This window comes from Ochotona princeps, chromosome 8 (genome assembly GCF_030435755.1).
Source record: "Ochotona princeps isolate mOchPri1 chromosome 8, mOchPri1.hap1, whole genome shotgun sequence".
Taxonomy (NCBI): domain Eukaryota; kingdom Metazoa; phylum Chordata; class Mammalia; order Lagomorpha; family Ochotonidae; genus Ochotona; species Ochotona princeps.
The window spans coordinates 82,684,814-82,697,568 of NC_080839.1; the positions used below are offsets into that span (position 1 = coordinate 82,684,814).

The 12,755-nt window shown below is 54.9% G+C and overlaps 1 protein-coding gene across 4 annotated transcripts; it reads left to right on the top strand.

Moving 5' to 3' along the window:
- The first annotated feature begins 3,928 nt into the window (after positions 1-3,928).
- Positions 3,929-11,162, top strand: ALKAL2 (ALK and LTK ligand 2). 4 transcript variants are annotated; one of them, XM_058667440.1, is made up of 6 exons: positions 3,929-4,139; positions 5,228-5,534; positions 6,758-6,811; positions 6,904-6,984; positions 9,215-9,280; positions 11,061-11,162. In XM_058667440.1, exons 1-5 carry the CDS (start codon positions 4,116-4,118, stop codon positions 9,277-9,279), a joined length of 531 nt encoding a protein of 176 aa, XP_058523423.1. In that variant the 5' UTR covers positions 3,929-4,115; the 3' UTR covers position 9,280; positions 11,061-11,162. The 4 variants fall into 4 exon arrangements, with proteins under 4 accessions (XP_058523423.1, XP_058523424.1, XP_058523426.1 ...); XM_058667441.1 differs by having other exon boundaries at positions 11,064-11,162; XM_058667443.1 differs by lacking the exon at positions 11,061-11,162 and adding an exon at positions 9,496-9,636.
- Positions 11,163-12,755: the final 1,593 nt, after the last annotated feature.

Consider the following 12,755-nt stretch of genomic DNA (forward strand, 5'->3'; position numbering starts at 1 on the left):
CAGCACCTCTCCAGGTGCATCTGTGAGCCCCTCAGGGACACCCAAGGCATGGGGAAGGAAAGGGGCCAAGACCTGAGGGTGGGCACTGCTAGCGGGTACCAGACTCACCCTTCACAAAGGTGACAACAAACACGGTGGGCTTGGTGATAACCCTTCAAACCCCTAGCCTCTGTCACACCATAGCACTTCTGATCCAGGAGCTGGCCTCACAGAAGGCCACATGTGACTGTGGCCATGCCAGAGGAACAGGACCGCCAGCACCAAAGGCAATGCGCTCATTCAAATCTCTTCCACCAGGCCCGGCGGCATGGACTAACAGCTAAAGTCCTCGCCTTGAACGTGCCAGAATCCCATGTGGGCGCCGGTTCTAATCCCGGCAGCTCCACTTCCCATCCAACTCTCTGCTTGTGGCCTGGGAAAGCAGTCGAGGACAGCCCAAAGCTTTGGGACCCTGCACCTGCATGGGAGACCTGGAGGAGGTTCCTGGTTCCCGGCTTCGGATCGGCGCGCACCAGCCCGTTGCAGCTCACTTGGGGAGTGAATCAGTGAATGGAAGATCTTCCTCTCTGTCTCTCCTCCTCTATGTATATCCAGCTTTCCAATAATAATAAATCTTTATTAAAAAAAATCAAATCTCTTCCACCAAAATCCAAACGTCCTAAACAGGAGTCGGAGCAGAGAGCTGAGGTCTATTCCTGCAGAATGTCATGTGGACATTCCCTATAGGCTCTCCCCAAGGACATTCCTTCTTCCCTGGCACCTCGGCACACACATTGTGGAGTCCCCTAACACCCAGCCCCATAGGGAGCACCAAAGGTGTGTGCAGCACCCAGCCCTGTGGGGAGCACTCAGCCCTATGTCATCAGCACACATGTGGAACCCCTGAGCACCCAGACCCGTCGGGAGCACCCAGACTCTGGGGAGGATCCAGCCCTGTAGGGAGCACTCAACCCCGTGTCCTCAGCATTGAGCCCCGTGGGGAGCACCTAGTCTCCTATAATGAGCACCCAGCCCTTATCCTAAACACCCAACCCAGGGAGAGCACCCAGCCCACATCCTGAACACCCAACCCAGGGAGAGCACCCAGCCCACATCCTAAGCACCCAGCCCTGTGAGAAGCAACCAGACCATGGGAAGCACCCAGCCTATGTCCTGAGCACCCAGTCCCATGTCCTGAGAACCCAGCCCTGTGGGAAGCACCCAGGGTATGTGCAGCACCCATCCCTGTGTTCTGAGAATCCAGACCATGGGGAGCACCCATGTCCTGAGCCTCCAGCCTGTGTCCTGAGAACCAAGACCCTATCCTGAGCACCCATCCCTGTAAGGAGTACCCAGCCTCATGTCCTGAGTTCTCAGCCCCATGGGGAGCATCCAGTCCCGTGTCCTGAACACCCAGCCCAGTGTCCTGAGCATCCAGCATCATGTACTGAGTAGCCAATGCCTTGAGGAGCACCTAACCCCATGTCCTAAATACTCCAAGGATTTCCAAGCTGTTCATGTTCATCTAAAATTAACTATCCATCTTTAGGGAAAAGTCAGAAGTAATGGCAGATAACTAGAGCTGGGATGTTTACCAAACTTGGCCCACATATACACTGACAGTGAATAAAAGTAGATCAAACAGGATCTTTCGTGTCTGCTCAGTTCTCTTCCTGGGTAGCTTCCTCAATGAAAAATTACTAAATCCACTCTTGCTGGAGCAATCAGTGCTGGCCAGACATCCTCCAGTGCAGCCTATGTTGGCCATAATGCTTCCGAGATGGGGGACAGGACAGTTACACAGTGGTAACAGAGCATCCCCACTGCCTGAGAGAGAGGGCTGAGTGCAAGTGAAGGGTCCTAGATTTGGTTTTTTGTTTTTGTTTTTTTTTAAAAGATCTATTTATTTTTTATTACAAAGGTCAGATATACATAGAGGAGGAGAGACAGAGAGGAAGATCTTCCATTCACTGATTCACTCCCCAAGTGAGCGCAGCGGCCAGTTCTACACCAATCTGAAGCCAGGAACTAGGAACCTCTTCCAGGTCTCCCATGCAGGTGCAGGGTCCCAAAGCTTTGGGCTGTCCTCAACTGCTTTCCCAGGCCACAAGCAGAGAGCTGGATGGGAAGTGGAGCTGCCGGGATTAGAACCGGCGCCCATATGGGATTCTGGCACGTTCAAGGTGAGGGCTTTAGCCGCTAGTCCATGCCGCCGGGCCCTTGTTTTTGTTTTGAAGATTTTATTTATTTTTACTGGAAAGTCAGATATACATAGAGGAGGAGAGACAGAAAAGAAGATCTTCTGTCTGATGATTCACTCCCCAAGTGACCGCAGTGGCTAGTGCTGTGCTGATCCGAAGCCAGGAGCCAGGAACCTCCTCCAGCTCTCCCACATGGGTGCAGGGTCCCAAGGCTTTGGGCCGTCCTCGACTGCTTTCCCAGGACACGAGCAGGGAGCTGAATGGGAAGTGGAGCTGCTGGGATTAGAACCGGCACCCAGATGGGATCCCAGCGTGTTCAGGGCAAGGATTTTAGCCGCTAGTCCATGCCGCTGGGCCCGGTCCTAGGTTTGTAATGACATACCCTACCGTTGTTACCAGGCTATTGCAGCAACAGCCCCAGGATCTACTTTAGAAGTCGAGAGATACAGCAAACCACCTCATTCTGCACTGAAAGAAAAACAGTGACTCACATGTGTCAGTGTGACCTCACGCATCCATGGACCACTTACCATGTGTCAATGTGAACTCATCAGCACATGGCACCCTCCTGTGTCGCAGGTCAGGTAAAACTTTTACTTCACCAGAGAGACCCTGGGGTTACCTCAGCAGGAGGCCTGTGACTAGACATGTGAGCACGCTTGGGCCTTGCACACCCAGTGGTGTGAGCACCCTGAGGCCTTGCATACCTGGTAAGGGGAGTGGCCTTGCTTGCATACCTAAAAGGGTGAGCACCCTCAGGCCTTGCACACCTGGTAAGGTGAGTGCCCATAGGCCTTGCACACCTGGCTGGGTAAGCACCCATGGACCTTGCTCACCTGGGGTGAGTGTGCTTAGGTCTTGCACACTTGGCTGGGTGAGTGCCCTTGGACTGGACCAGCACCTCCAGTTCAGGCCTTGTTGTTACTTCTCTGTAGGAGCCTGGGGAGCAGTAAGTGTCACTTCTGAGTCCACTGGGAGTCCTTCAAGTGTGGAGAGGGAAGTGGGGACAGGGATGACTGGTGTTTCCTGCAAAGTTTTGTTTTGATTTTGTGAAATATTACCTGATAAGTCACTTTAAACCTTAAAACAATATGTCACTAGACTAAAAAAAGTTTTAGCTGTACCAACATTTTCTCAAGAACTTTTTCAGGCAGAAACAGTACTTGGGAGTGGACACCTAGGCACCTGCGGGCCAGGCACGGGGTTGGGCCGGGGGACCTCGCTAGGCGGCGCTCTGGGTGCCTCAGCAACCCCTCCCTCAGCTCCCACTCCCCACCTCCACACACTTAGAAGAGAAACCTCTCTGGATGCCTGGGATCTGCAGGACATGCATGGAAGCATGCACGTGTCAGTCTCAACTGCACGAGGAAAGCAAAACCAAACTCACTGGGAAACCCAGCCTTTTGCTTCTAAGAGCCGAGATGACAGCACACAGGCGGCAAGGGAGCAGCGGCGGGGACGTTTAGGCCCACGACACTGCCTTGGCCACGGCTGCCTCCGAGGAGGAGGAGGCAAGGGATGAAAAGGGCAACGTTGGAGACGCAAAGGACGAAGTAAGAAGAGATCGTGTAAAGGGCAGAGAGACAGAGACTGGCAGTGCACGGGCACACCTGGGGAGCCCGCCACAGCTGCCCAAGTCCCCGCCCAGCACCCGCACGCTCCCCGCTCTTCGGCGGCCGCGCTCCTGGAGGAGACGGTCAGGTGTGGCTCTCCCTCCGGCTTGGAAGGTGTCCAACTCCTGCCCAGAAAGCCCCGGCAAAATGGGAAAGTGCGCAACTAACGAAAAATGCGATTTACAAGAAGAAATCCTGGAGGCGGACCGCTGCAATTCGCGGCCGAGGGCGCAAACTTTCTCCAGGACGCGGACTGGGGTCTCCCGCGGTTCTTCCGAGACGGCTGGGGTACCCGCCACTGTGTGCGGAGCCAGGGGTCTACATGGGCAGCGCCGGCAAGTTCCTGGTAAAGGCGTTCCGGGCGATCCTGTCACCAGGGACGGTGATGGAGGGGACGCAGGGGGGCCGGGCGCGGGGCGGGGCGGAGAGGAAGGAGCGGGGACCGGGAAGTGGGGGACGGGGCGGGGGCGGGGGTCTGACGAATCTGCACGCCGATGCGGGCGCTCCAGCGGCTTCTAATTAAAGCCGGCCGGGAGCCCTCGGGGACCCGCCTGACGTTGGCGAGCGCGGGGATAAGAAGCGCCCCGACTCGGCTGCGGGAGTCGGCGCGGGCGTACCCAGGGAGGCTGGGCCACCTTGGAGCGGCGACTCCCGCATCCCGCGTGCCTGCGCCCCGCAAGCCGGGCGCGCCGGGCATGGAGTAGCTCTGAACTCAGGCTGGGGCGCACGGACTCGAGGTACACTAGCTCGGGGCGCAGACACAGGCGCCCCAAACATTGCAGCTCCGGGCGCGGGCTCAGGTAACCCAGCTCTGCTCAGGTGCTCAGGTGGTCCCAGAGGGTGGCGTAGGGCAAGGGTTGAGGGTCTTTCCGGGCGACCGAGCGCGGGTTTGGCGCCAGAGTCCGGGCGCGGCTGGGGACCTCGTACCAGGGAAGCTCCGGGCGCACAAAGGCGACTAGAGACCAGGCCCCGCGTTCCGCGCTGCCGTGGCGGAGGTGTAGGTCTCTCGCAGGAGCCTTTCCAAAGGTGACGGAAAGTTGGGCGGTGCTGGCTCCATGGTGTCCCGGTGCACTATGCAATGCGTAGGGAAGCTGGACCAGCGGGCACACCGAGGACCCCAGCAGTCGCCACTGTCACCCGTTCCGGGTGGGATGTGGGGCGGTTCCTTGTGGACAGCGCCTCTGACCCCGACCTGCGTCCCAGGCCATGACTGCGCAGGGCGCCCCTTTGCGGGGGTGCGGGGCTCCGGGAAAGAGGGGGCTCTGGGGTCCAAGGCTGCGGGGCGCCGAGCTGGATCCGGGAATCTGAGCGTGTGGGGCTCAGTGTTGGAAGGGAGGTGCAGGGTCCGGTCCGCTGCGGCCTGACGGGCCCGCCCTCTCCCAACTTGGCTTCTAGCCCGCTGACCGTCCTCCCTGCCCCCGTCCCTTCTCGCAGCCAGCCGAACTCCGAGAGCGCGCGGAATCCGCCTGCCGCGCCCGAGCTGCGATGCGCGGGCCCGGGCGCCCCCTCCTCCTGGGGCTGCTGCTCGTGTTGGGGGCGACGAGGCCCGGGCGAGGGGGCACGGAACCCCGGGAGCCCGCGGACAAGCAGACACTGCTGCGCCTCATGGTGGAGATCGTCCAGGAACTCAGGAAATATCACTCGGGGGACCCCAAGAGGCTGCGGGTCCTCGGTGCGCAGGATGACGCCCTGCGCCTGGGGGAGGCATACTATGGCACAGACCCGGAGGAGCAGAGAGTGGGTGAGGGTCCCGGCAGGGTGTGGACGGGAGCCGGGCGGGTGAGGGTCCCGCGGCGTGAACCCAGAGGAGAGGGAACAGGAGAGAATCTCAAGCCCAGTGTGAACGGGAGCCCTGCAGTGTGGACAGTGCCTCACGGCCTGCGTGTCAGAGAACACTCAGGATTTGTATTTGCTTGGAGGTAGAACTGTCTTTGAGAATTATTATTATTATTATTATTATTATTATTATTATTATTATTATTATTAAGCCTATTTTGATTTCTTGCTTTAGGAAGCAATTTTTGCTTTAGGAGAAACCAAATGGCAGAAACAGGAGGCCCACGCCTAGACCTAGCCGGTCTAGGCTGCCCTTAGGTCCTGTAGCTGCGGTCTGGGTCTGCTGTGTGGCTCACCTCTTGATGCAGAATCCGCTCAGGATGAGCCGGAGACCCCACTGGCCGGGGATGGCAAGGAGTCCTAGTGATGCCCAGGCACGGTGGGGATCCTGAGGAGGGGCTGTGGAAAAGAGAGAGGCGGGGAGCACAGAGGCCATGGATGGAGGGGAGCTGGCTTGGGAAGGACTCTGGCCGAACCCACCTTTTTGGAAGCCAGGGTAATGCTGTCTCCATTCCTTTGAGCCAGTCTTACCAACAGGTGGTTTTAAATGCACTTAATTCTATTTTAGAAAAGGATTTTTTAAAAAAAGAATCAGGTTTGCTTTTCAGAGTTTGAAACACTGTGGAGTTTGAGTCCCAAGTACTTCAAAATCAGTTTCTACAGATAACTTTTTTAAAAAAATAAAAATAAAAGGACAATTCTTAGGTCTTACCCCTGCTGCTTTATGGCCTCTGCCTCCATCCTGGCACTGGGTACATTGCTCATGTTGGGTACCATGGACTGCAGATCCCATGTTGGGTGCTGTGGGCATCAGGGCCTGTGTTGGGAGCTGTGGGTGACAGAATGCATGTTGGGCACAGAGGACAACAGGACCCATGTTTGACATGGTAGATCGACGGGAGGGCCCATGTCAGGCACCGTAGGTGGCAGACCTGTGTCAGGCAGAATGGGCGGCGGGGCCCATGTTGGGCACCGGGGGGTGGCAGGGCTGCGTGTCCTTCAGTCAGGTGTTCAGGCTGCTTCACGAGAATGTCAGGGCTCAGGCAGCCGTCCTCAGTGCTCACTCCAGGCCACATCTGTGAGAACGCTTCCCTCCACATATGATGATGACTCTTTTCCCTCACACAGAAATCGTTCCTAGAGACCTCAGGATGAAAGACAAGTTTCTGAAACACCTCACAGGTAGGTCCCTCCACATCCCTCACATCTCTCACCTGCTCTGGAACCTGCGCAGCCTCCATGCCTTCACCAGCTGTTTTCTTCTTCCTTTCTAGGTCCACTCTACTTTAGTCCGAAGTGCAGCAAACACTTCCACAGACTTTACCACAACACCAGGGACTGCACAGTCCCTGCATGTAAGTGGCAGCACCCCAGATCCACCCCCAGACCTCCCTTTGCCCTCTGAGTCTCCTGTCTACTGTGACGTGACCCTTCCTAACACTGAGTTATAGCTGGGATGACCAGACCACTGGAGATCATTCAGTCCCCCTTGGCTAATGCCAAGCAGAAAATCATGTCTGGAACTCACTGGAATTGATCAGTCCTTGGAATGGCCTGGAAGCCTCCTGGGTTCACACGCCATTCTGATTGTAACTCTCCTCTCTTTGTCACCACTGGGCCATGACCATTCCTGAGGAAGGGCATTGCTACAGGAGCACTGCCCGGGCTGGGTCTGGGTCCCAGGGCCAGCACACCTGGCACACTCTGGGCTCAGCACTGAATCAGAGGCTTGGTCCCTCCCCCCACAGCTGCAACCTCATCCCCCAGGAATGCTGCTGTCTGCCCTGCTGTTCCAAGCTGCCCCGTCTTTCGGGCGCTCAGCTGTGTGGCTTGCTCTCCCATGGCTGTTTCTTTACGTTCTCTTCATACTTCTGGTTGCTTTTCCATAACAAAACATAATTTTCCCCAAAAGAGGATCCTTGCACTCTTCATAAAAGCATTATTTTTTTTAATTGGGACTACAATTTTGATTTCATGTGAAGCTCACAAAAGAACAATTGGGCAGAAACAAGAGGTATCTGCTCCGGACCACGGAAACTGCCCTGAGAGCCGCCTTTCCGGCTGAGGCGGTATGGCAGGAAGAAAGCCAGGCAACCAGCAGGAACAAAGCACCAGGAGAGGAAACACAGAAGGCAATGTGTATAAAAGAGAGGTGTTCTTCCCTTGGCCTAGCCAGCAGTTACTCATTATTAAGAGTAACTTACTATTAAAAATATGTCTGAGGTACATCCCCAGACATTCAACCAGCAAGTCTCAGGCGGCCCTGCAGGTGGCTCCTCAGCAGCTCTGGCCAAAGCCAGGCACAGGATGCTGGCCTTGTGACAAGATCCGCCTGGCCAGCTTCAGTGGCTCCTGCGTGTAGCAGCACCCAGGTCAGTGCACAGGCCTCCCAGGCTGCTGTGGCTGGTTATTTCTAGGCATTGAGTCCAGCCCCTTCCCCTCACTGTGTGCTGCTGCTCTTGACACAGGACAGTCTGAGAAGCACACACCTGGGCCCCAGAGCCAGGGAACATGGCTCAAATGTGTACACATTTTGTGTTAAATATCACCTGAAAATAGCAGGATCTTGGATTCTAACATGGGAAGTGACCTTCAGGTCTATGCCACCAGCCCATACCACGTCTGCCAGGTGTCCTGACTCTGCAGAGGGGGCTGGCAGGTCTGTGTGCCAAGTGCAGCTGGCACCTCTTGGAGAGCTGAAGAGGGCTATTTCCTCAGGCTGTGCCAGCTGTGCAAGAGAAAAATCCCTGAGACCTGAATGTCAGGACCCTAGACCTTGGTATCCTCACACACCTGAGTCACAAAATTAGCACCTTAGTGCCAACCTCCAGGCTCCCATGCCCTACAGGATGCTGAGCCAGACAGGTATGTCCATGTCAGCCTGCCACAGATGTCCAGGGGAATGCCCGGGGAACAGTTCTTGGCGAATGCAGTCGGCTTTTGGAGGCCACATGGCCAGGAACCAGGTAGTGGGCGCCTGCCAGCTGTTAGATAAGCTTTCTCCTTTGAACTTAAACAGACCCACCCTGGATGCCTGCAGGGTTAGCTGTCTCCTGGGCCGTACAGGACAACTGCTATGAATTCAATCTGGTGCACCAGTTTCGTTGAGTGTGAAGCTTATTTTCAAGTGAGACTGGGCCACTCCTGAGAAATTCAAATTAGGAAGCTATGGACTCTGTGGTCACAGCCCCTCCTCAGACAGCAGTGGACAAAGCAGTGCCCTGGTGCTTCCTGTGGATTCACTTTCCTCAGGGCTGTAATGTAGAACCCGGGAGAGCTCCGTCAGCGTAGCACCAAATAACGCAAGTGGAGGGTAGAGCACGGCCACTGTGGCAGCACTGGAGGTCTTCCCGCTGCGCAGGAGAGGACACCGCGGGAAAGCAGCCTGCCAGGGCCCATCCGGCTCCCCTCGCGTGATCTGCTTCCACCTTCCCAAGCTCCAGACCCTTTAGTCACATCACAGCTCAGAGTCCGTGGCGACAGAGGACAGGCCACTTGTTCTCCAGGGAGCCGGGAGGTTGGAGGCTTTGGCCCTGAGCAGCCACAGTGGCGCGGGCTGACCGCGCTGTGCTGCTTTCCTTGCAGACTACAAGCGATGCGCGCGGCTCCTTACCCGGCTGGCCGTCAGCCCCGTGTGCGCCGAGGGATGAGGTAAGCTCCCGGGCTTCCCCGAACCTCCGCGGCCCCGGGACACCCCTGGGCTTACCGCCACCCCGGACATCCCCTGCCGCCCTGGCACAGGTTGGGGCAGCCCCACTTGCAACGAGGTGGGCTCGACCCCAGCATCGGCCATAGATCCGCGGCGCCCCCTGCTGGCCAGCCCACGGAGCCCAGGGGCACAAACTTCCAGCTTGAAACCCTCCTAGGCTCCCTAACTTTGACCTGCTAGGATGACAACAGGCGCGGCGCTCTTAGACCTGCCACGAGATCTCCCATCGCCCCACGCAAACACAGGTGTCCCGAGTAGAGTCATTTCCTGCCCTGACCCAGAGCATCATCGGCAGCGTGATCTGGTGGCCCAGGGAAAGGTGGCTGTCTATAACACGAGGCACTGTTCTACCAAGTCCCTGGGGTTTGCAGCCCAGCAAGCAGCCTCCAGAAGACCTGTTCACCTTCCGTGCTTGTGTCATAACCACTTGTGTAGTGGTCAGTACAAGAGTCCATGACACAGACATTTGGCTTGACCTCTGGGGGCTTACCAGCTATGCAGTTAACACACACAGGACTCAGGATTCAACTCTTGTTGGTGGCAACACAACATTCAATCTCACCAGCTGGCCTGTGGGTGCCTTGTGGGTGGGCACCCCGCACACAAGAGGAGACATACTCCACTTGGGAAACATCAGGAAGAAGCAAACCACCATGTCCTGTTCACACCAGATACAAGTGTTCAGGCAGTAGCAGAAGGCGGGGGCTGAGACCAGCGCTGCAAGCGATCAGGATGGTATATGTATATGGTATATGCCCAACCTCACTGTATATGGTTTATGCCCACGTATATGGCATATGCCCAGCCTCACTCATACCCAGCACACTAGGCCTCCCCATCAGAAGCAAGAGGGACATGCCTGAAGTGGGCAGGTAGCGCAGGGCTCCACAGTCACTGGGGGAAGATGTAGCCCCTCCCCCTCCCCCCATGGCAGAAGTCTTCATTTCACAGTGATAAATAGGTGATGCTGCTGTTGGTCTCCCTAGGAGACGTGCTGGAGGTGGGAATGGCTCCCAATGTTGCCTTAGAGTGAAGCCACCACTGTCCGCAGCGAGGGGCCAGGTACATACCTGCAGAAGTTCCCATTATCTACACACGAGGCCACCAGCTGACCAGGACCATGCTGGCATGTGTCTGCCAGCACCTGACTGGTTGCCTTGCCCGGCTGCTGTGGGCACAGGCCATGCAGCTCAAGAGCAGGTGGAGCTCATGGTCACTGCTGCTCCAGGTCCAAATACATGGCCTCACCCTTCAGTCCTCCAGCCTGGACCTCAGACCAGACTTGATGGGTGACCGAGTGGGGAGCAGCTGTCCCCTCCCTTGGCAGTTGTGCCAAATTTAACTGGGTTCATTTTGGACAAGAACTGGGTAAAGCTTAAAGCACAAATATTCCAGTTTAAGTGTTTCATTTTGTTGACCCCTGTCCAAGGAGAGGGCTAGGACCACAGAGCTACTTCCTGGAATGGTAACAAGTTGTGACCCACCATGGCTGGGCTTCTTGAGGCCCTCACAGGACTGGGCCCTCTCCCCTAGACTTCCATAATTGACATGCTTTTAAAGTCACTGCAAAACTATGTTGTTTTCCCAAATAATTCCATTTTGTGGAATGCAGGGTCATCTGCATGCATGCTGAGCTGCCTTATTCATACACAGCATTGCCCTGTGATCATGGCTTTGCTAGACATGACAAGGGGTGTAGCTGTGACCAAACGCTTTTCTCAGCAGTGAGCAGAGCAGCATGGCAACACCAGGACCACAAGAAGTGCCTTGGACAGCAAGAGAAGCGGCGCTGTCGTTGTGAACAAGAGATTTATTTTTGCAGACCCTCTACACCCCGTATCCCAGGTCAGGTTCGTGTTCCACAGGGCAGCACATTTGCTAGTGCGAGCCCAGCCGTTCCTTACAGAACCAGAGAACACCCATGCTGCTTTGTTGTATGGTAATACCAGACTTCATGTTCCTGATTAGGTGAAACCCCCAAGATTATTTTAGAAATATAGACAGAATCTCAAACTCTATTTTCATATAGCATAAAGTATGATTTGATATTTTCTATTACTTTTTGAATTAAACTCCCAGAGTATTATGTGGTATTGCATGAAAAATTTAAAAACAAGAAAAACTAATTGTGTTTTGGAAACGGTGGAATGTAAATCTGTGAATACATGACAAATTCCTTGTTCTCTGTATAACAGATGTAAAATAGTACTCCAGCTATTATGCAGCATGTAAATACTGTAAATAAAGACATAATAAATGAAGTGTTTGCTATAATGGAGGGTCTCCAGAGTTGGTCTTCCAAGTTTCGATAGACATCTTGTGTGACAAGCTCATCCTTGGGAATTCGTGATTACAAATCCACCAAACGATCATTTGCTAGCAGAATATCACAGAATTTAAAAGGGGCCATGTGGTAGCTCAGCACGCTAATCCTCCACCTTGCAGTGCCAGCATCCCATGTGGGCACCAGTTTGAGTCCTGGTTCCTCTACTTTCAATCCAATCCTGTTAATGGCCTAGGAAAGCTGAAAGTGTTGGCCCAAAGCCTTGGGACCCTGTACCCATGTGGGAGAGCCAGAAGAAGCCCCTGGCTCCTGGCTTTGGATCAGTCCAGCTTGCAGTCATTTGGGGAGTAAAACAGCAGATGGAAGATCTGTCTCTCTCTGTAAATCTGCCTTTCAAATAAAATAAATAGGCTTTTAAAAAAAAGGCATAAGTAAATGAAACTCAAAAGCTGGAAATTCCCATGGGATAATTCAGTTTTCCTCTTAATAGCAGAATCTACTACATACTAGTGACATAACTTCACAAGGCAACGTCTGACTTCATAGCAAGCATTCCAAGGAAGGCAGAATCCACTATTTCCTATAAAACTGTTACAAGGAAAACATTGCATAAGTTTTCTAAGCAGTCCCAGGTTTTCACCAGTAGATTTTAAACATCCCCTGTCTGCATGAAACAAGTCAACCGTGGTGTCTGAGGACCTGCCACGAGGGGGAGCATTTAGGAAATCCACTAGCAGACAGCAGGGTTGAGATCCTGAGCCTAACCTTGAAAATATCCCTGTCTGACCCCTTTCTAACCATCATCGCGCTCCCAGTCCACTAAAACCTGTGGCTGGAACAGCCTCCTGGGGCGCAACATCAGCAGGGGTGCCCGGCTGCCAGGACCTATGGACAAGGCCAGCAGGAGAGGCCCACATCCCAGAAGGCCTGCCAGGGTGTGAAGTCACAGCTGTGCACAAAGGGTCAAGACAGAGGGAGGTGCCAACCCAGCACAGTGACAGGGCTGCTGCCAGGGCCACCCCGCTCCCAAGCCCAACCTTTTGCTCATGTTGCCCTGGAGGACTGATGCATGACTCATGCATGCGAGAGGACTGCATGGAGCTCCTGGCTCCTGGCTGCTCCATAGCCCAGCC

Bases quoted from the DNA above. Each gene is read 5' to 3' on its own strand.
- ALKAL2 (XM_058667440.1), top strand. From the start codon at position 4,116: ATGGGCAGCGCCGGCAAGTTCCTG. The intron at 5,535-6,757 runs GTGAGGGTCCCG...TCCCTCACACAG, and splicing joins CCCGGAGGAGCAGAGAGTGG to AAATCGTTCCTAGAGACCTC. The intron at 6,985-9,214 runs GTAAGTGGCAGC...CTTTCCTTGCAG, and splicing joins GGACTGCACAGTCCCTGCAT to ACTACAAGCGATGCGCGCGG.